This window comes from Bufo gargarizans, unplaced genomic scaffold (assembly GCF_014858855.1).
Source record: "Bufo gargarizans isolate SCDJY-AF-19 unplaced genomic scaffold, ASM1485885v1 original_scaffold_1806_pilon, whole genome shotgun sequence".
Lineage (NCBI taxonomy): Eukaryota > Metazoa > Chordata > Amphibia > Anura > Bufonidae > Bufo > Bufo gargarizans.
Window position 1 is genome coordinate 109,274 of NW_025334525.1, and position 19,989 is coordinate 129,262.

At 40.9% G+C, this 19,989-nt stretch overlaps 1 protein-coding gene across 1 annotated transcript in view; it reads left to right on the plus strand.

Annotated features, from left to right (window-relative positions):
• Positions 1–271: 271 nt before the first annotated feature.
• LOC122923688 (zinc finger protein 260-like) overlaps positions 272–19,989 on the plus strand; it is a 46,521-nt gene continuing 26,803 nt past the window's right edge. The window contains exons 1-3 of the mRNA XM_044274540.1: positions 272–533; positions 953–979; positions 8,229–9,085. Of these exons, the coding sequence (XP_044130475.1) occupies positions 272–533; positions 953–979; positions 8,229–9,085 (1,146 nt within the window). The remainder of the gene's footprint in view (positions 534–952; positions 980–8,228; positions 9,086–19,989) is intronic.

A 19,989-nucleotide genomic window follows, 5' to 3' on the forward strand; every position in this document is an offset into this window, starting at 1 on the left:
ATAGAGCTGGTCATTACAGACGCGTCGATGCCTAATATGTTAATATGTAAATTATTATTATTTTTTTATTGTATACGGCTTAATGACATGAAAAGGCACTTTTTTCTTGAAACTATTATTTATTTAAAAAAGAAAAGAAAAAAGACGAGCCCCGATGCCTGTGGAAGGCAATAGGCTGCCTTCCCAGCCATCGGGTCCCCATCACCGCGGCATGGGGACTCAATGGGGTCAGAGAGGGAGGCCCCCTCACTCTGCAAACTCTGTGTATGCCATGGTCGGCATTGACGGTGGCATACAAAGAGTAAATGCTCCAGCATTTATGCATTCACCCATGCCGGCGTATACAGCAAAGGCTTGGATGTTAGGAACAGCTGGACCTCTGCCACTGATAGAGAGAACGCAGCACCTGCAACCACCCAACCAGCGCCATAGCTTTATGTCAGCTGTTGTAAAGTCACTTTCCTCTGTGCCATACATGTATGGCAGATTTTGGGAAGGAGTTAAAAATGTATACATACACTTGTTCAAAGGAGGTATGAACGTTTTATAACTTTGGAGAGAAGAGTCTGATCTATAGACAGATCTACAGGAGGCCATGTATTCAGTCGCTGTGTGCTTTTGTCTCCACAGATGGATCCAGGAGAGGAAATCCACCAGACAGATGTCCCCGTCCTCTGTATTCCCAGGACTGTCCAGATGAGAAGGTCCTAGAGAATCCTGAGGTAGATGGAGCTGAGCCCTATACACATCAATATAGGGGGGTCCTGCAGTCATAGAGGGGTCATAGATTGTGGGGGTCTCTTATGTGGATCTGTTAGATTTCCCACCTGTCTGCTGTATTGTACTGAATTGTTACAGATGAGAAATCAGGGGGAAGATCTGACTGATATTAAAGTGGAGAATGAAGAAGAGAGGATGATGGGCGATCACTCGTGTAAGAGTGAGGTGGAGGAGGACATTCCAGGAGATGTCACCACAGGTATGGAATCATAAATGGAGAAAGTGATCTCAGATTCTGTCCTTGGAGCCTTCAGGGCAGGAGGAGAATCTGATCACCAGCTGGTGTGTTGCTCTTTGATTGGAGATGTCCCCATCACATCATGAAGTGTTCCCCTTATCCAGCTGACAGTGATCTCTGATCAGATTCTTCTCTAATCCCGGCTGGTTCTGCAGGACATGACTCATCCAAACACCCACTAGAGATTATGCGGGCACAGCTTTTGTGTCTGTTCTATATGTACTCTATTGTGCAGGAAATGCATACCATCAATTTCCCTTAAAACACCCTGAATTCTTAGTTTAATAAACCCAATGGGTGCTGAAAGCCTTTATTAAAGACTGTGATTGATAATCTCAATCTTTCTATTCCACTACATCCCAGAAAATATCTATAAATGTAATATTTGGTGATGGTAAGGCCATTAGGCTGTACAGACCCCATTGTCGTGTCCATGAATTCGGCCTGAGACCTGTGCTTTACCTCATATATCTTGTTAAATATACACTATGGCCATGATCAAATAGTCTATAACAATATTCAAGAGAATCTCTGACTATACTATATACTATATACCTGTATGTGGTATGAAATAGATCTCATAAACCTGATGAGGTTGATGCACTTACGTTGAAATTCCATGTCAGAATGGCTGATGCTAAAAAGAGCATTTTATGAGTCCAGGTAGAACTAAAGAGCGTTCATGAGCTATACTCCATTTCTGTCTACCTTTAAACTATGTTCACAAGCTCTTTTCATTGCACCTCCTCCCCAACTGTTGCTGAATCTCACATGTAGCTTACTAAACTAGAAAACCCCTCTAAAACATAACCTTTAATAATACATAATAAAACTATTAAAAGAATTATATATAACCCCACATAAGTAATATGCATAGAGATAATAGAAGTGCCCACAAAAAGAGGGTTCAGCTAGATATACTGAAACAGATACTTAGGCAATATCCTGGGCAAGTACACATAGACAATACTATGTGAAAACAATGTGGGCTGCTTAGTAAATTTACTCACGGGTCCTGTGATTTTGGAAATATGCCCATTAGGGTTTATCATCAAAAATGGTGTTGTTGGGAGATGAACTGTCCCTGGGCGTCCCTTTTGGCTATCCCTGCCTAAAAGCGGAGCACCCGGCCGAAAGGGGCGACCCCACTTATCGGTGGCTAAACCCTGAAAGATGCCCTAGAAAGCCCTAAAAAAAACTTATAAACATCAGTCCCGATGCATTTTCCCATTAACAATGGTCATGGTTCATCAGGGGACAAAAAGCAGTATCAGATGTAGTCGAGATGCTGGCAACCAAGATAGTGTGGGCGCAATAATATGTCCAAAATCGCCCCTATTTATACCTAAAAAGGTGTGTTTGAAAATGGTGTTCCCGCTCTGAGGGGCGTGATTTGCTGGGAAGATGGTTATGGCTCCACCCTAATTCCGGTAAAATGGAACGCAAATGCGTTCCAAGAGTATAAATACAAAGTATTGACACTATAGGGGATATATTAGATATATGCTATTTTAAACCAATATATTGCGCCAATATTATACTAGTGCACCTACATACCAAGATAGGGTAGACGTATAGGTAAACTGAAGTCCCGGAATGAGCGTTATTGCCGGAGAAAAGACGACTTCCAAAAAAAAAAATAAAGAACGCACCAAGCGGACGCATCTGTGGAACGCAAATTCACTGGCCAGATAATGATATTATGCCTCGGGCTTTCCACCTGCCTGCACCAACAACCATAAATTGTAATATGCAAATAGGGGAGGAGGAGCATGAATTTAAAGCGCACCTGTATTAGAAAAGGGTTAGCCAAGAATTATGATATCAAAAGTGAGGAAGGGGGATAATAAAAAATAAAAAAACAGGGAAAGAGGCAAGTTATACCATTAACCATGGGTCCCCTTATAGCTATAATTGTACACATATGACCAATTTTGGTCAGATAAAGAAGCGGGTTAGCAAGTGTACGTAAATAAGAAAAGGAAAATACATATTAATAGAAGGGAGTACATGAAAGCAGGGGGATTTAAAGAAAACAAGCAAAGGATATCTGTTCATTAAGGCCCAGCGGGCACACCGTTTTAAGACAGTGTATCCACTGGGCCTCCTTGCAGAGAATCCTATTGTCCCAGTTACCACCTCTAGGGGATCTACGGATTACTTCAATTACTTGGAATTTAAGGGTCCTATAATAGTCACCTATAGGAGAGGCAGATCAATCAGAGATAGACTGGTACTTAGTCACTATACCAAACCGCATGGAAAGGGTACCTGGCTTGAAAACCGCCTGGGACCTTTAAATGCGGAAATGACTGGTTCTGCTGCCCTATGATCCTTAAGTCTACCACCTTTACCAGTGTATTGACAGGTATGATCTACCAAATGCGAGATTTTGCAAACTGTAGGACTCAGGGTGTTGTCTACTTATATACTTGTGAATGCCCCCTAAACTACGTTGGTAAGACAAAGCGTGAATTGCGACGTAGGGTAGGAGATCATCTTGGTGACATTAGTCATCATCGTGATAAACCTATTGCACGTCACGTTTTGGAACATCATAACTGAGATTTTAGGACTCTTAAATTCCAAGTAATTGAAGTAATCCATAGATTCCCTAGAGGTGGTGACTGGGACAATAGGATTCTCTGCAAGGAGGCCCAGTGGATACACCGTCTTAAAACTGTGTGTCCACTTGGCCTTAATGAACAGATATCCTTTGCTTGTTTTCTTAAAATCCCCCTGCTTTCATGTACTCCCTTCTATTAATATGTATTTTCCTTTTCTTATTTACGTACACTTGTTAACCTGCTTCTTTATCTGACCAAAATTGGTCATATGTGTACAATTATAGCTCTAAGGGGACCCATGGTTAATGGTATAACTTGACTCTTTCCCTGTTTTTTTTATTTTTTATTATCCCCCTTTCTCACTTTTGATTTTTGGCTAATTCTTGGCTAACCCTTTTCAAATACAGGTGCGCTTTAAATTCATGCTGCTCCTCCCCTATTTGCATATTACAATTTATGGTCGTTGGTGCAGGCAGGTGGAACGCACGAGGCTAGTGAATTTGCATTCCACAGATGTGTCCGCTTGGTGCGTTCCATTTTCTGGAAGTTGTCTTTTCTTCGGCAATAACACTCATTCCGGGACTTCAGTTTACTTATACGTCTACCCTATCTTGGTATGTAGGTGAACTAGTATATGTCATGGCTGAGGATGGGGAAAACCCTCAGCCGTGAGATGCCAGAAGATGTTACGCGCTGCTTGACCAGGACGACAGTATTAGGGAGCAGGTCACCTCCTATCGCGTCCCTAAACTGACCCTGACTCCTATCCATAGGAGTCAACCCTGAAGGTGGGAGGACTCATACACCGGATGCCTTGGGGTCCCTACTAGCCCTCAGGATTGCCCTGGAACAAGGAGCAGGGTAAGACGACCTGTTCCTTCTGGACACGAAGGAACAGGAGTCTCACTGGCCAAGCTGCAGGGAAAGGAATATAAACGGCCTATGGATATGGCAGAAGGCTGAAAAGCACTTCCACACCTACCTGCCACAGACACACAGACTGGATCCCGTGCAATAAAGCAAGTGTCCACACCCAAACACCAGTGGACACAGCACACACAAACACACAGGAACCCAGATCCATAGGTGCATAACATCACAAGGAAACATCAAGTGGACATCACATAAACTTAAGAATGACAACTAGTTTATGACCACAAGGGTGGCCCCCACTGGCAGATGGAGTTCAGAGGAGGCTGCTCCAGCTAAGCATGGCTGAAACAACCCACTGAGCCATGCCAAACACAGAGGCTTTATAGGCCTAAGTGGCCACACCCACACAGACACACCCAGTGTCTCACACACACAGAAAGGGAGTTAACCCTTCCACCACCAGGGAAGGGAAAACACCACTTAAAGGGGAAGTGCACACAATACATAAAACACAGTGCACACCATACACACAGACCTAACATAGAGGTAGTCAGGTGTAACCGCATGCCACTGCAGCAAGCTGCCTAGCACTGCTCAGGCTGCTCTGCTGACACATACACAACACAACTAGTTGCCCGTGGCAACCACAAGTGAGGCCACACACCAGCGGCCCTCACCTGTGGTTGAACACCCAAACTAAACCGCAGGCAACCGCATGCGGTTAAGGAGTCACGGTCATAGCCATGGCCGTGGCAGTATAATATTGGCGCAATATATTGGTTTAAAATAGCATATATCTAATATATCCCCTATAGTGCCAATACTTTGTATTTATACTCTTGGAACGCATTTGCGTTCCATTTTACCGGAAGTAGGGTGGAGCCATAACCATCTTCCCGGCAAATCACGCCCCTCAGAGCGGGAACACCATTTTAAAACACATCTATCATTTTAGGTACAAATAGGGGCGATTTTGGACATATTATTGCGCCCACACTATCTTGGTTGTCAGCATTTCTACTTCATCTGATACTGCTTTTTGTCCCCTGATGAACCATGACCATCGTTAATGGGGAAATGCGTTGGGACTTATGTTTATACGTTTTTTAGGGCTTTCTAGGGCATCTTTCAGGGTTTAGCCACGATAAGTGGGGTCGCACCTTTCGGGGCGGGTGCTCCGCTTTTAGGCAGGGATAGCCAAAAGGGACAGCCAGGGATAGTTCATCTCCCAACAACACCGCTTATGATAAACCCTGATGGGCATATTTCCAAAATCACAGGAATTGTGAGTAAATATACTAAGCAGCCCACATTGTTTTCACATAGTATTGTCTATGTGTACTTACCCAGGATATTGCCTAAGTATCTGTTTCAGTATATCTAGCCACACACTCTTTTTGTGGGCACGTCTATTATCTCCATGTATATTTCTTTTGTGGGGGTTATACAGGGAGTGCAGAATTATTAGGCAAGTTGTATTTTTGAGGATTCATTTTATTATTGAACAACAACCATGTTCTCAATGAACCCAAAAAACTCTTTAATATCAAAGCTGAATATTTTTGGAAGTAGTTTTTAGTTTGTTTTTAGTTTTAGCTATTTTAGGGGGATATCTGTGTGTGCAGGTGACTATTACTGTGCATAATTATTAGGCAACTTAACAAAAAACAAATATATACCCATTTCAATTATTTATTTTTACCAGTGAAACCAATATAACATCTCAACATTCACAAATATACATTTCTGACATTCAAAAACAAAACAAAAACAAATCAGTGACCAATATAGCCACCTTTTTTTGCAAGGACACTCAAAAGCCTGCCATCCATGGATTCTGTCAGTGTTTTGATCTGTTCACCATCAACATTGCGTGCAGCAGCAACCACAGCCTCCCAGACACTGTTCAGAGAGGTGTACTGTTTTCCCTCCTTGTAAATCTCACATTTGATGATGGACCACAGGTTCTCAATGGGGTTCAGATCAGGTGAACAAGGAGGCCATGTCATTAGATTTTCTTCTTTTATACCCTTTCTTGCCAGCCACGCTGTGGAGTACTTGGACGCGTGTGATGGAGCATTGTCCTGCATGAAAATCATGTTTTTCTTGAAGGATGCAGACTTCTTCCTGTACCACTGCTTGAAGAAGGTGTCTTCCAGAAACTGGCAGTAGGACTGGGAGTTGAGCTTGACTCCATCCTCAACCCAAAAAGGCCCCACAAGCTCATCTTTGATGATACCAGCCCAAACCAGTACTCCACCTCCACCTTGCTGGCGTCTGAGTCGGACTGGAGCTCTCTGCCCTTTACCAATCCAGCCACGGGCCCATCAAGACTCACTCTCATTTCATCAGTCCATAAAACCTTAGAAAAATCAGTCTTGAGATATTTCTTGGCCCAGTCTTGACGTTTCAGCTTGTGTGTCTTGTTCAGTGGTGGTCGTCTTTCAGCCTTTCTTACCTTGGCCATGTCTCTGAGTATTGCACACCTTGTGCTTTTGGGCACTCCAGTGATGTTGCAGCTCTGAAATATGGCCAAACTGGTGGCAAGTGGCATCTTGGCAGCTGCACGCTTGACTTTTCTCAGTTTATGGGCAGTTATTTTGCACCTTGGTTTTTCCACACGCTTCTTGCGACCCTGTTGACTATTTTGAATGAAACGCTTGATTGTTCGATGATCACGCTTCAGAAGCTTTGCAATTTTAAGAGTGCTGCATCCCTCTGCAAAATATCTCACTATTTTTGACTTTTCTGAGCCTGTCAAGTTCTTCTTTTGACCCATTTTGCCAAAGGAAAGGAAGTTGCCTAATAATTATGCACACCTGATATAGGGTGTTGATGTCATTAGACCACACCCCTTCTCATTACAGAGATGCACATCACCTAATATGCTTAATTGGTAGTAGGCTTTCGAGCCTATACAGCTTGGAGTAAGACAACATGCATAAAGAGGATGATGTGGTCAAAATACTCATTTGCCTAATAATTCTGCACTCCCTGTATATAATTCTTTTGTTTAATAGTTTTATTATGTATTATTAAAGGTTATATTTTAGAGTTTTTTTTTAAATAAGCTATTACCTTATTTCTCTTTCAATAACGCTTCTGTGAGTTATCTGAAGTCTCACATGTGCTCAACCTGTCTTCATAGCCCCAAGTTACCATAGCTTCAAGATAGCAGGTGATGGAATTAGAAGCTATAATTTCATGCTGAAACATCAGCTGGAAGAAAGGGAATCTCTCACTCGAGCAAGGGAGACTGCAGTTTGCACTGAGTAGAGATATTTCAGAAGCAGCAGCAGGGGAGGAGGTACACTAAAAAGAGCTTGCAAATTAAGCTCCTGGTGGGCATTATCATCTGGATTCCTCACCGACATCAGAGGTCTAAGATCTATTTTATTTTATTGTGTCACGGAATGTAATAAAGGGATGCCTATTAGGTGTTGAAGTGCAAAATGTGTTGCCAGAGTACTGAGCTGGTTGTCAGCCATGGTTGAGCGTTTCAAATTTTTGAGGTTTTTAAGTATGGATTTACTGTATGTAATAAAAATCATGACTGGGTATAAAACAGAATCTTGGACTTTTGTCAGGAATTTAGAAAAGCCATTTTTTATGTATTTTTTTTTTTTGCCAAAGCCAGGGGTGGATTCAGAATGAATTGCTAATACTTCACCTTCCTGCTGGATCCACTTCCAGCCTAATAGGAATGTTATACGTTTGTTTACTTTGTAGTTTGAAAAAAGACTCACTAATTTAAATTTTTATCTGAACAGAAACTTCCAGTAAGAAATCTGAAGAAAACATCACGTTATCCCTAAATTATAAAGAAGAGGATGACAATATCGTGCAGTGGCCTTCTGAAGGAAACCTCATTACCCTTAATATACATCCACGACTTAACAGGACCAACCTATCCTATAATCCCCCTAATCGTGAGGAACGGTCTCCTGACCAATCAAAGTTAGTTGCCACAAGCATCAGGCAGAAAGGGGTTAAAAGGTTTCAATGTGGTGAAGTGTTTAAAGAAAGCTCAGGTCTTTGTACACACAGGAGAATTTACACAAGGAAGAAGCCATACTCCTGTTTAGAATGTGGGAAGTGCTTTACACATAATTCAAATCTTCTTAGACATCAGAGAATTCACACAGGAGAGAAGCAATTTTCATGTTCAGAATGTGGGAAGTGCTTTACATATAAATCACACCTTGTTATCCATGAGAGAACTCATACAGGAGAGAAGCCATATTCATGTTCAGAATGTGGGAAATGTTTTACAGATATATCAAATCTTGTTAAACATCAGAGAAATCACACAGGAGAGAAACCATATTCATGTTCAGAATGCGGGAAATGTTTTACATATAAATCTAGTTTAGCTAAACATGAGAGAAGTCATACAGGAGAGAAGCCATTTTCATGTTCAGAATGTGGGAAGTGCTTTCCATATAAATCACACCTTGTTATTCATGAGAGAACTCATACAGGAGAGAAACCCTATTCATGTTCAGAATGCGGGAAGTGTTTTACATATAAATCTAGCTTAGCTAAACATAAGCGAATTCACACAGGAGAGAAGCCATATTCATGTTCTGAATGTGGGAAGTTCTTTTCACATAAATCAAATCTTGATGTACATGAGAGGCGTCACATAAGAGAGAAACCCTTTTCACATGTTTAACATATTAGGTTATTCATGGACCTTAAACAGCTTGGGTAGTCGTGATCTCCCAGACAATCAAATTACATATCTTGGAGGTCAATTGTGACTGAAATCCACGGAGGAAACATATTGTGGATATAAGGCTCCTTCCACATTTGTTTTAGCTCAGTTTGGGGCTTCTGTCACTGAAATTGTCAAAAATAGTGTCGAGAAGAGTCATGCATGCAAGACTTTTTTCTCAGCTAAAAAAAATGTTCTCCAGGATGGAAACCGCACAGATCCCATTATAGTCAGTGAATTGTCCCCATGAACCTTTTTTCTTCTCACTGTATTCATACCTCCACCCACACTGCGGGAGAGTCCAGAGTGACATGGGGAGAAGTAACAACGCTTCATGTAATAGTTTTGTAACGTATGTGGACATATTAATATTTCATCTTCATACAAACAAGATTTACAGATAAAATAAAATCTATTTGCTCCACAACAGCGTCACCATTGTCACTGACAGGCATTGTCTTTTTGGCTCATATATTTTCTCCTAGCGTTGTGACCTTCATTGCTCCTATAGACTAACCCTCCTGTGCGGAGACAGTGATATTGGTGGCATGATGACTATATCATTGATTTATCTGACTGGGTGATCTGTGATAATTAACCCCATATGTACATTCCTGGGGTTTAATGGTAAACCTATCTAGATACTGGAGCTGAGTGATATATCAGTAGTAGGAATCGCTTATGATCCCGGAATAATGCCAACATGAATTCAGCGACCATTTTTCTGAAATTTTTATTACCTTTTTTAATATAACACTTAACCCCAGGTGTGAGGAATAATAAAAGTATTGAATTTGTTTTATATACTGTATATAACTGCACACGAGCAATGCTGTTATACAGCTATATACAGTAAAGCCAAACAATATATCTCTAGGTGATCCACATATCTTATTTCAGGTTGTCTATCTGGATTTAAAAGGGCCATTGATACCACAGACCTTCTGGAAAACATCTGATAAACCCTGTATAGGAAGATATATACAGTGGGATGCGAAAGTTTGGGCAACCTTGTTAATCGTCATGATTTTCCTGTATAAATTGTTGGTTGTAACGATAAAAAATGTCAGTTAAATATATCATATAGGAGGCACACACAGTGATATTTGAGAAGTGAAATGAAGTTTATTGAGTTTACAGAAAGTGTGCTATAATTGTTTAAACAAAATTAGGCAGGTGCATAAATTTGGGCACCACAAAAAAAGAAATTAAATCAATATTTAGTAGATCCTCTTCTTGCAGAAATTACAGCCTCTAAACGCTTCCTGTAGGTTCCAATGAGAGTCTGGATTCTGGTTGAAGGTATTTTGGACCATTCCTCTTTACAAACCATCTTTAGTTCATTCAGGTTTAATGGCTTCCGAGAATGGACAGCTCTCTGTAAGTCACACCACAGATTTTCAATTATATTCAGGTCTGGGGACTGAGCTGGCCATTCCAGAACGTTGTACTTGTTCCTCTGCATAAATGCCTTAGTGGATTTTGAGCAGTTTTTAGGGTCGTTGTCTTGTTGAAAGATCCAGCCCCGGCGCAGTTACAGCTTTGTCACTGATTCCTGGACATTTGTCTCCAGAATCTGCTAATACGGAGTGGAATCCATGCGTCCCTCAACTTTGACAAGATTCCCAGTCCCTGCTCTGGCCACACAGCCCCACAGCATGATGGAACCACCACCATTTTTTACTGTAGGTAGCAGGTGTTTTTCTTGGAATGCTGTGTTCTTTTCCCTCCATGCATAACACCCCCTGTTATGGCCGAATAACTCAATTTTTGTTTCATCAGTCCACAGCACCTTATTCCAAAATGAAGCTGGCTTGTCCAAATTTAGCCCACCTCAAGCGGCACTTTTGTGCTGTGGGCGGAGAAAAGGCTTCTTCTGCATCACTCTCGCATACAGCATCTCCTTGTGTAAAGTGCGCCAAATGGTTGAACGATGCACAGTGACTCCATCTGCAGCAAGATGATGTTGTAGGTCTTTGGTGCTGGTCTGTGGCTTCACTCTGACTGTTCTCACCATTTGTTGCTTCTGTCTATCCGAGATTTTTCTTGGTCTGCCACTTCGAGCCTTAACTTGAACTGAGCCTGTGGTCTTCCATTTCCTCAATATGTTCCTAACTGTTGAAACAGACGGCGGAAATCTCTGAGACAGCTTTCTGTATCCTTCCCCTAAACCATGATGGTGGAGAATCTTTGTCTTCAGGTCATTTGAGAGTTGTTTTGAGACCCCCGTGTTGCTACTCTTCAGAGAAAATTAAAAGAGGAGGGAAACTTGCAATTGACCCCCTTAAATACTCTTTCTCATAATTGGATTCACCTGTGTATGTAGGTCAGGGGTCACTGAGCTTACCAAGCCAATTTGAGTTCCAATAATTAGTTCTAAAGGTTTTGGAATCAATAAAATTACAACAACAGTGACTACATGTATGCACCTGCCTGATTATGTTTAAACAATTATAGCACACTTTCTGTAAATCCAATAAACTTCATTTCACTTCTCAGATATCACTGTGTGTGTCTCCTATATGAGAGATGTAACTGACATTTTTTATCGTAACAACCAACGATTTATACAGGAAAATCATGACGATTAACAAGGTAGCCTAAACTTTCGCATCCCACTGTATATTTTCTTAATGACATATTTCAACTCTTACAGTTAAAGTGGTCCTCTGGGAATTAAGAAAATGAAAATACTTAAATATTACTTTATAATAAATATATTCCCAAATACCTGTCATTATTTATAATGGCTCATTTTGTCTGGGGAGCAATCATCAGGGGAAACAAAATGGCCACCATCCTATTAGTTCACACAAAACCTGTCCTAATCACACAGCGGGACAAATTACTTTACAACACTGAGGTAAAGAGCTGCCTCCTCCTCCTCTCTGCTCTACTTGTCAGGGATTATGATCCTGAATACAGCGGATAAGAACTTTAGACGAATCTCTGGGAAATTTAGTAGAGAGAGGACGGACAGGACAGACTGTGGTAATGTGTTGCTGTGGTAATGGAGACTGCATACAAATGATGCTACTCATTAGCCACACCCCACGATCCTCTCATGTCTCCTCATCATCTCCATTCCCCCAGAGATTCACCTGTATTCAGGATCATAATCCCTGACAAGCAGAGCAGAGAGGAAGATGAGGCAGTTCTTTACCTCTGTGTTGTGAAGTAACTTGTCCTCCTGTGTGATTAGGACAGGTTCTGTGTATACTAATAGGACGGCGGCCATTTTATTTCTCCTAATGATTGCTCCCAAGACAAAACGAGCCATTTTAACTAATTCAAGGTATTTGGGAATATATTTATCATAAAGTAATATTAAAATATTTTCATTTTCTTAATTCCCAGAGAACCCCTTTAAAGTAAGATAAAGTAAGTAAGACATTTATGGCATACCCCCAAGCTGAGAGGGGAGACATGGTTTATGAAAACAGTGGTACAGTGAGCTTGGCTTTTTCTTGCTGACCAAACCTCTGCACAAAGCCTGGATATAGTGGTCAGTGGGATGGGATTGAGACCTCCATTCTACAGATAGTTGGAGGTCCCAGAGGACACAGGGTATGCTATAAATGTCTGAGATGAGAATACCCCTACAAGCAACTTTGTTGTTAGTTAGAATGAAGATAATGATATGTACAGAACTGTTCTGAAATTGTTTGTGACCACTGCCCTGACTTGCTTCATATGCTTCTACCTGTAGCTGTGTTCATGGACGAATTTAGATTAACGAAGCACTCCCACAAAAAATTGTATTCTCTCTGTTAGAAAGGTACATGGTGTAAACTTTATTGTATTTGTGAGTTATAACTTTCCTTCTTATCCTCAGCTGTGTCATATGACCAACACTCTGATCTCCAACTGACACGGGTCTGTTAGTTCTATATTTATTTCTAGGAGAAATTAAGCAGATCCACATTCTGAACAAAATAAGACTACCCAGAGTATGTATGCCGGCACTTAAGCTCATTGTTCCTTGCAGAATTAAAAGCAATGTGTCATCAAAAAATGACCTATTGTTCAAATTACATTTTAATGTTAACATATTTTGAAAGAATTTTTGATTATTTTAAATTTTTCATGTCACTATCTATATGTAAACAGAAGCCATGAATTCCTTCAGTTTTTGCACTGGCCACTAAACCTCATAATAGGTGCCACTTCTTGGTCTGCACAGATCATTTTATTGCAGTTATCTGCTAATCATAACAGGTAGGATTACAATGACAGATATCACCTCTATGTATAGATAAGCCATGATCCTCAAGTCACAATAGGTGATTGTCAGAGCTTATCTATCCTTTCCTTGTACAATGACCTCTGCATAGGTCACGAAGCATGCCTAGAAAACTCTCCCATAGAAATCAATTAGGTCCCCTGCTGACCATTGTCTATGGCCCATATGGCAGCCATACAGCAATTTTCTTAATGCTGTTAAGAACAGCTCAGGCAAGATGGCCGCTCCCATAATCATGTTCAGAAACTAGAATTAAAAAAAAATCTGCAATCGGAAAATAAAAAGAGATATGTGCTACTATCTGGTTTTAACTGGCAGAAAAATTGGTGACATTTCTTTTAAGCCTGGTTTAACACTGCTGGCACAGCCATCCGACAGGCTGTTCCACCATAGAATGCTAGGAATTGACCGGACACAACCCCAGCAGTATTTGTCCAGCCGATTCTCTGCATATTTGCTAGGTTTCAGATGAATCACCGCCAGGCGCCATTATAGTTAATGGGGCCACATGGTAATCTGGCAGTTACGAATCCGGCAGGCTCTTCCCGACCACAACAAACTGCTGGATCTGTAAACAACAGTGTGAAACTAGCCTAAGAAATACATTCTCAACCTGCTCTCTTTAGGCTAATAGATCTCAGGACATCCTGAAAGATCTAGGGAATGGATATTATATTCCTCATTAGATGAACGCTCATAACAGACACTGGAAGGAGAAGACCTGTTTACAGATACCAAAGAACAATCCTGATAATGCCATTAGCAAAAATCTTGTCAGAGAGGAATCTGAAGTACAGATCCATTGATGACAAGACTAGGATCTCCCTCTTCTCATGGCAGATGTCTTAGCCAGATGAAATTACCTTTTTAGACTAGGTATGTATATAGGACCTAATTCTCAAATTCAAAGGGAGATAAGTCTAAAACATTTAGAACTAAGGCCAAGTCCTATTATGAGACAGATCTGAGTATGGAAGGTCACATATTAGCAAACTTTTTAGGAACCTGCTAATCAAGGACTCTTGTGACAAGGATAACTTGACGAATATATATGGCCAACATTTAGACATTTTAGGTTCATACACTCAGGCCTTTTCCAAACCTTTCCTGCAGGAAGCATAAGAGGTTGATAATCTGTGCTTTGGAACTATTCACTCAATTCCCGTTGAATCGATTCACTTGATCCTTGTGTAAGCCTTTAAGTGGATTGAGACCTGGCTAGACAAGGTCTTTGTGACTGTGTCTGATAGGCTACTAGGTTGCTATAGTGACTGTCCAGTTAAGTCTTCCCAGGTCATTGCAGAGTTGAGTGCTCTAGACACACATGATTTTCACTGTGGCGAGTCTTTAGATGTACCCTTGACTCATCTGAATGAGCTTGGAACAAAATTATCTTTTCATGGATTGAAAACCAGAGTGTGGCAAGGTCTTCATAATGAATCAGAAAGGCCTGTAGATAGTAATAGATGCTGATCAACCTTTAGGCTATAAGTTGGGAAATATGACTTTTGGTAGATTGAGACCCAAAGCGTGGCAAGGTGTTCATGAATGAATCAGAGAGGCATCTAGATATTAATAGAGACTGGTTAAACTTTGTCAGGCTGAATCTTTTCAGATCTTGGCAGAGTTGAGTGTCCTTGACATCTAAGATCTGCACTGGGGAAAGTCTTAGTAACACCCTTGAATCATCTGATTTGGGAACCATGACCTCTTCGGTCCAAATGGTATGACGGCTGTACTGTATCCTGGTCTACCCTGATCTTCATCAGTACCAAGGAAACTGGAGGGCAAATGTAGGCCAGCCTGCACCTCCAAGGAATAGATAGGTTATCTACTGCCAATGGTTTGTCTTCCTGATAAATGGAGAGGAATGTTTCCATCTAGCCACTGAACCTGACAGCCCTGAGATATTCTCTTGTACTTCCCACATCTTGGCAATCTGCTTGAAGATCTCTTGATTCAGAGACCATTCTCCTGGAACTGCTAGACCTTGACAATGTTGGTGAGCAACAGTGTTTGAGGGAGCCTCAAATATGTAAAGCAGACAGATGGGTCAGGTTTAATTCTGTCCATGCGATGATCCTTCCCACTTCCTTAACAACTTTAAGTCCGCCCATAGGATATAAACGACCTATGGGTGGACCTCTATTTCTGAAAGCACGTTTTAAAACGTCCTTTCAGAAATAGCAGCTGCACGCTAATCGTGCAGCTGCTGATCGGGTTGCCCGCTGTCAGTGACAGCAGGGCAACCCAGAGAGAAGGCAGGGACAGTGTCCAGGTGTCCCTGCATTCCGGATCGCTGCAGACACAGCGCTCACTGAGCTCTGTGTATGCAGAGCAGGAAGCGCTATGCGCTTCCTGTTCCGGCCCGGCGGTCATGTGACCGCCGGGACCGGAGAGTGCAGGAGCTGTGTGAGGTCTCTCACAGACCTCGATCAGCCCTGCTCTGAGGCTGTACAGCGCAGAATCACGCTGTACAGCCTCTCTGGGGGGTGCATTTCTTCTGTAACTGGGGCTACTATGTCAGCCCCAGTTACAGGAGAAATCAACAGTGAAAAAAAAAGAAAAAGTGAAGCAAATGTCCCCCAGAGGTCTTGTATGACCTTATGGGGGACGAAAAGTGTAAAATAAAATTAAAAAAAATAAAGGGTTGAAAAAAATAAAATAAAAAAAAGTTTCACATGTAAAAAAAAAAGGTCCCCAAGTAAGGAATAAAAAAATAAAATTAAAAATAGAAAAAATAAAATAAAATAGACATATTTGGTATTGCCGCGTCTGTAAAAACCAGCTCTATAAAAATATCACATGAGCTAACCCCTCAGATGAACACCGTAAAAAAAAAAAAAAACTGTCAAAACAAGCAATTTTGGTCACCTTGCATCACAAAAGGTGCAACACCAAGTGATCAAAAATGCGTATGTCCCACAAAATGGTACCAATAAAACAGTCACCTCATCCCGCAAAAAATGAGCCCCTACATAAGAAAATCTCTCAAAAAATAAAAAAACTATAGCTCTCAGAACATGGACACATTAAAACATAATTTTTTTGTTTCAAAAATGCTATTATTGTGTAAAACTTTAATAAATGAGAAAAAGTATACATATTAGGTATCGCCACGTCCGTAACAATCTGCTCTATAAAAATGTCACTTGACTGAACCCCTCAGGTGAACGCTGTAAAAAAAAAAAATAGAAACTGTGCTAAAACAACCAATTTTTTGGTCACCTTGCCCCATAAAGTGTTATAATGAATGATCAAAAAATCATATGTACCCAAAAATAGTACTAATAAAACTGGCACCTTATCCCCTAATTTCCAAAATGGGGTCACTTCTTGGGAGTTTCTACTGTAAGGGTGCATCAGGGGGCTTCAAATGGGACATGGCATCTAAAAACCATGTGGAGTTCCTTTTCTTCTGCGCCCTGCCGTGTGCCCATACAGCAGTTTATGACCACATGTGGGGTGTTTCTGTAAACCGCAGAATCTGGGTAATAAATATTGAGTTTTGTTTGGCTGTTAACCATCGATGTGTTAAAAAAATTGGATTAAAATGGAAAATCTGCCAAAAAAGTGAAATTTAAAAATTTGATCTCCATTTTCCTTTAATTCTTGTGGAACGCATAAAGGGTTAACAAAGTTTTTAAAATCGGTTTTGAATACCTTGAGGGGTGTAGTTTCTACAATGGGGTCATTTATGGGGGTATCCACTATGTAGGCCCCACAAAGTGACTTCAGACCTGAACTGGTCCTTATAAAGTGGGTTTTGGCAATTTTCTTAAAAATTTGAAGAATTTCTTCTAAACTTCTAAGCCTTCTAACGTCCTAAAAAAATAAAATGACATTTCCAAAATGATGCCAACATAAAGTAGACATATGGGGAATGTTAAATAATAAATATTTTATGAGGTATCACTTTCTGTTTTAAAAGCAGAGAAATTGAAATTTAGAAAATTGCGAATTTTTCAAATTTTTGGGTAAATTTGGGATGTTTTCATAAATAAAGGTGAAATATTTTGACTCAAATTTATGACTGTCATGAAGTACAATGTGTCACGAGAAAACAATCTCTGAATAACTTGGATAAATAAAGGCGTTCCAAAGTTATTACCACATAAAGTGAGATATGTCAGTTTTGCAAAATTAGGCCTGGTCAGGAAGGGGGCAAATGGCCCAGATGGGAAGTGGTTAAGATGTTCTGATCTGGTGCCACCTTGCTTGTAATTTTGTCCGCTCTTACACTAACTGCTTCCCTAAATTTGTGGGGTGAGTTAGACAGGATCTTCTATAGCATTAAATATTTTGAGGTTTAAGAAGAGAGACCTCTCAAGGGACTCCAAGAGTATTCGGACTGTATGCCCCTCCAGGTGCTATTCTCAACCTAAGTTGAGAGTCATTACTAGTCAACAGAATCCAGATCAGCCAGAACACTTGTGTCTGAGATGTTTCCACCATCTGAGGGATTGACTAGCTTGAATGACAGGGTGCATTGTTTGATCCCTCTGGGTTATGTTTCCACAGGCTCAGGAACGCTTCTGAAGATAGAGATTATAAGTGCCATAAGGCTCAAGAAGCTGCATTTACATCTGCTTACATAATGCCTAAAAATCTCAGTTGCAAAGATGCCTTCCCCAGCACACATGTTGAAATGACTGGCCAGTAGCCTGAAGAAGGCGAATCATCCAAGTATGGAACCATATAATTTTCTGTGTTCTTAAGGAGGCATCTATATAGGACACCACTGTATAAAGGTGAAAATAGCTGAGGCGATCCTGATCAGATGGCCTGTGAATTGCAGGAGCATGACACTGTCTGCTTTATGAACAGCTACTCTTAAAAATTCTCTAATAAGCGTCTGACGCTAGGGTCCGCCTCCCCCTCTCTATCGCAGGTGGAGTGAGTTGGCCTTGTGTGCAAAACGAGAAGCTGAGATCCCCTCGCACGCTGAGGCAGCTCCCCTTGCTATTTCAGGAGGAGTGAGCTGGCTATGTGTGCACACTGAGATGCCGAAAAGCTGAGAGCCTCCCGTGTGCGGAGGGAAACGGCCTAGAGGATCTGCAGTGCGGAACGGGGGTTACCTGGTTGTAGCCCGTCACTCAGAGACTAGGGGAGACAGAAGTGGCAGGGAGTCAAACGATTCTGAGAGCTGTGGATGCGGAAGTCAAGGACGGCGGAGAGTGGTGAGCGGGACACTGTGCTGTGTCGGGGGTTGATGTGCTTGCCTTGGAGGGAGCAGGAGAAGACAACTCCGAGGAGGTGGTTGGAGGTTGGAAAGTGTTTCCTCCATGACTGTGTGAGGGAAGGGGGGTTGTGGACATTAATTTTAAATGCTGATAATACATCCCCCCCCCCCTCCTTATTTGCCTCCTTTCTTTTTCGCTAACCACTCATAAAAAACATCCTTTTAATATCCTGCCATTTCTTTAACTCCTGCTTGATAATCTTAAGATTTGGTCGTTGATGGGGTCACCTGAAAGAAGACCAAACTAAGTTTAAAAGGGAAGAGAAGGAAGAGGAAAAGGGGGAAGGAAAGGGAAAGAAAGTTGTTTACTTTGACTTTAAGTGATGGGAAGATTGAACTAGTGATATATTGGATGGACTGAGGTGGAATAAGTGGACTGTACCAGTAATTTTTATATAACAACTAATATTTATTAACAAGTACTAACAAAGCTGCTAATAGTGGACAATTGTTGTGGATTGTTATTATTGGTTTTTCCATACTTATCATATAGGATACTCTCTCTTCCTTTTTTAAATGCTGCACACCGATAATTCTGAAAAGAATGGGTTTAGGAGCGACAGATGAATGCCCGAGATATAGGGAAGAATGCGCAGATTTAGTACATTTAGTTTGGAGATGCCCCAAATTGTTCATATATTGGTTGGATATAGCAGGGATTATTAAAAAAAAGTTTTGGGAGTTCAGATATATGGGATCCTGCGATATGAATATTGGAAGGCACAACACACTTGAAACTACGGAAAGTATTCCAGGTAAGATTGCTTATTTAAAAAAAAATTGAACCAAAAAGATCAACCCCTCGTAAGTGAATGGAATAAATCTGTTAATGAAATGATAAAAATGTAAAAGATAATTATGAAAAACAGGGGAAAATTTTTTTGTTTCATAGAAATTTGGAATCAATGGTTTAAGGTTACATAAAAAGAAAAAAAAGGAATAAAATTGCCCCCCCCCCCCTCCTCCTCTCTCTCCCTAATTGAATGGGTTTTGGGATAGGGTGGGGAAAAGGTAAATATGTTATGTGTAATGGCAATGATTATGGATTTTATATGTTGTATTTTATAATAGTATAAATAAATAATACTATTCTCTAATACAGGAGAATGGGTAAGTAATCAAAGTCTTGCTTCTCAATCAGGAGTAGGACCACCTTAGTTGAGATTCTAAAATATACAGCCACCCTGATGGACTTTGTCAAGGATTTATATCCTCATGTCTCGGTATTGACTTTAGGAACTATATTTACCCTTAAGAGCTGCTGTAATTATCTTTATTTCATATCAGAGAAGGTCTCCATTGTCTTATCAAACTCTGAACCCAAGAGTC